The 3,828-nt window shown below is 38.4% G+C and overlaps 1 protein-coding gene across 1 annotated transcript; it reads right to left on the bottom strand.

Moving 5' to 3' along the window:
• Positions 1-240: 240 nt before the first annotated feature.
• Positions 241-3,530, bottom strand: LOC114073649 (methyl-CpG-binding domain protein 2-like; the record flags this gene model as incomplete). The annotated part of the gene is made up of 3 exons (XM_027911373.1): positions 241-361; positions 2,532-2,709; positions 3,434-3,530. Coding segments are annotated over 3 exons (396 nt in total), but the record flags the coding sequence as incomplete, so codon positions are not given.
• Between the last annotated feature and the right edge of the window lie 298 nt (positions 3,531-3,828).

The following is a 3,828-nucleotide window of genomic DNA, read 5'->3' as shown; positions in this document are numbered from 1 at the left end:
TGATTTTTTTTTTTTTTTTTTAATTCCCTCCTGGAATTTTGGGAATTTCAAAAGTCCTTTTTTAATTTTTTTTAAAGGGGAATTTGGTGGGAAAATCAAATTTTCCTTCGGGGAAAAAATTCCAAAAAAAAAACCTGGAAAAAAACAAGGAAAAAAAATTAAAATTTTAAGTTGGGAAAAATTATTTGGGAGAAATTCAAATAAAAAAAGAGGAATTTTTGGGGGGGGGATTTACCTGCTTTAAAATTCCGGGCCGTTTTCCAAGGAATCCTTGGAATTCTCGGAGCTCTTGGAGATCAGGTCGGCCAGCAGAGCCTCTTCCAGCTTTTTCCTCACTTCCTGCACCTTCTCCTCTTGTTTCCTGGCAATTAAAAAATTAAAAAAAAATTGGGAATTTTAGATTGGAAAAGTTAATTTTTCCTTGGGAATTTTTCTTGTGATTTTTTCCTGGTTTTTGGGGGGAATTTTGGGGTCAAAATCTTAATTTTTTCCTATTTTTTGTTGGAATTTTGGGGTTAAAATCTTGATTCTTCCCTATTTTTTGTGGGAAATTTTGGCTTTAATAAATTGATTTTCCTTTGGAATTTTGGGTTTTATTTTTTCCTGGTTTTTGGGGGGAATTTTGGGATTAAAACCTTGATTTTTCCCTATTTTTCCTCTGGAATTTTGACTTTAAATCCTTGATTTTTTCCCTATTTTTTTTGGAATTTTCACTTTAATAAATTGATTTTTCCATTGGAATTTTGGGCTTTATTTTTCCCTATTTTTTGGTGGGAATTTTGGGGTCAAAACCTTGATTTTTTCCTATTTTTTTTGGAATTTTCACTTTAATAAATTGATTTTTCCATTGGAATTTTGGGCTTTATTTTTTCCCTATTTTTTGGTGGGAATTTTGGACTCAAAATCTTAATTTTTTCCTATTTTTCCTCTGGAATTTTGACTTTAAATCCTTGATTTTTCCCTATTTTTTTTGGAATTTTCACTTTAATAAATTGATTTTTCCATTGGAATTTTGGGTTTTATTTTTTCCTGGTTTTTGGGGGGAATTTTGGGATTAAAATTTTGATTTTTTCCTATTTTTTGTGGGAATTTTGGGTTTAAAACCTTGATTTTTCCCTATTTTTTTTTTTAATTTTCACTTTAATAAATTGATTTTCCATAGGAATTTTGGGCTTTATTTTTCCCTATTTTTTGGGGGGAATTTTGGACTCAAAATCTTAATTTTTTCCTATTTTTCCTCTGGAATTTTGACTTTAAATCCTTGATTTTTCCCTATTTTTTTTGGAATTTTCACTTTAATAAATTGATTTTTCCATTGGAATTTTGGGCTTTATTTTTCCCTATTTTTTGGTGGGGATTTTGGACTCAAAATCTTAATTTTGTCCCTATTTTTCCTTTGGAATTTTCCCTCTTTTTTGTTGGGAATTTTGGTTTTAAGAAATTGATTTTCCCTTGGGAATTTTACCTTTAAAACCTTGATTTTTCCCTAATTTTTCCTTAGGAATTTTGCTTTTAAACCCTTTATTTTCCCTAGTTTTTCTCGGGAATTTTACCTTTAAAATCCTTTTTTCTTCCCTCTTTTTCCTTGGGAATTTTGGCCTTTAACACCTTTGATTTTCCCTCTGGAATTTTACCTTTAAAACCTTGATTTTTCCCTATTTTTCCCATGGAATTTTGGGCCTTTATTTTCCCTATTTTTCCTTGGGAATTCTGCCTTTAAAACCTTTGATTTTCCCTTGGGAATTTTGGGTTTAAAATGTTGATTTTCCCTATTTTTCCCATGGAATTTTGGCCTTTTTTTTCCCTATTTTTCCTCTGGAATTTTACCTTTAAAACCTTGATTTTTCCCTATTTTTCCCAGGGAATTTGGGCCTTTATTTTCCCTATTTTTCCTTGGGAATTCTGCCTTTAAAACCTTTGATTTTCCCTTGGGAATTTTGGGTTTAAAATGTTGATTTTCCCTATTTTTCCCATGGAATTTTGGCCTTTTTTTTCCCTATTTTTCCTCTGGAATTTTACCTTTAAACCCCTTTCTTCTTCCCTATTTTTCCTTGGGAATTTTGGCTTTAAGATCCTGATTTTCCCTTGGAATTTTGGCTTTAAAATCTTTTATTTTCCCTCTGGAATTTTACCTTTAAAACCTTGATTTTCTCCCAATTTTTCCTCTGGAATTTTACCTTTAAACCCCTTTTTTCTTCCCTATTTTTCCTTGGGAATTTTGGCTTTAAAACCTTTTATTTTCCCTCTGGAATTTCCCCTTCCAAACCTCCATTTTTCCCTAAATTTTCCCTTTGGAATTTCCCCTTTAAACCCTTCATTTTTCCCCTCTGGAATTTCCCCTTCCAACCCTTCATTTTTCCCAATTTCCCTCTGGAATCAACTCCCTCCCCTCCTTTCATCTACACCCATCGACGCCTCCCTCCTTTAATTTACCGCCCCATCCGCGACTCCCCCCTTAATTTACCACCCCCCCCCGCGCTCCCCTTCATCCCCCCCTCTCCCAATCCCATTTTTCCCTCGGATAATCCCACCTGATATCCTCATCAGTCACCACGAAGGCCCTGCAGAGGGGTTGGCAGGTGTTGAGCCAAACCGCCGGGTTCTTCTCGGCCGCCGCCGACAGTTGGCCGGTGATGGGGGCGTTGCCGGCGTGCAGGGCGCTGGCCACCGCCCACAGCAGCGTCTCCGCCGTGCTCCCAGGTCCTACTCCTGGAAAAAACAGGGAATTTTAGGGTTGGAATGGCTTTGGGAAGGAAAAGAAGGCGGGAAACGGGGGCGTCGATGGAAAGGGAGGTCGCCGGTTTTCAGGGAAAAGGTGGGAGTTGTTGCTGTTGGAATGTCGATGGGTGATGAAATTCCTACGTGGAATGGGATTTATCCCAGGAAAAAAAGGAAGGGATGGTCCCAAAATTCCCAAGGAATCATCAGAGTCAGGTGAGATTCAATCCTGAAAATTCCCAGGGAAATCTTCCCAATTTACAATGATTTCTAATGGGAAATTCGGGAATTGCTACTCCTGGAATGTCAAGGGGTGGTTTAATCCTACAAGGGATTCAATTTACCCCAGGAAAAAAGCACTGGATGCTCCCAAAATTCCCAAGGAATTGTTGTGGTTGGAAGAGATTCAATCGTGACAATTCCCAGGGAAATCTTCCCCAATTCCAATTTTTCAGGGAAAATTTGGGAATTGCTACTCCTGGAATGTCAAGGGGTGGTTTAATTTTATAAGGGAATCAATTTACCCCAGGAAAAAAGCACTGGATGCTCCCAAAATTCCCAAGGATTCATCCCAGTCAGGAGAAGATTCCAGATCAAATCCAACCTCAGGAATCTCCCCCCAAAATCCTGGGATTTTTTTTTTTTGGGGAATCAGGGGATGGCAATGGGATCTTCTCCCATTCCCAGCATCCCAGAATTCCCAGAATTCCCCTACCTTGCAGGCCTTTGGGAAGCTCCATGGATTTGATGCTGTGCTCGCTGACGTCGGAAGCGCTGAGGCCTTGGAGTCTTTTTTCCCAGAAAAGCTGGAAAAGGAAAAGGTTGGGAATGACATCAACAGTTTGGGAAAGGGGGGGGGGAAAGAATTCCATGTGGAAAAGGAAAAAATCCCTGGGGGAAAAAAGAGGGAATTCCATGTGGGAAAAAGGAGGGAATTCCATGTGGGAAAAGGAGGGAATTCCATGTGGGAAAAGGAGGGAATTCCATGTGGGAAAAGGGGGGAATTCCATGTGGGAAAAGGAGAGAATTCCAAGTGGGAAAAGGAGGGAATTCCATGTGGGAAAAGGAGGGAATTCCATGTGGGAAAAGGAGGGAATTCCATGTGGGAAA

Source organism: Empidonax traillii, unplaced genomic scaffold (genome assembly GCF_003031625.1).
Source record: "Empidonax traillii isolate 1590-97213 ecotype Southwest subspecies unplaced genomic scaffold, ASM303162v1 scaffold8060:size10206, whole genome shotgun sequence".
Classification (NCBI taxonomy): domain Eukaryota; kingdom Metazoa; phylum Chordata; class Aves; order Passeriformes; family Tyrannidae; genus Empidonax; species Empidonax traillii.
The sequence above is the reverse complement of the archived record's forward strand: the minus strand, read 5'-3'. Positions and strand labels throughout refer to the sequence as shown.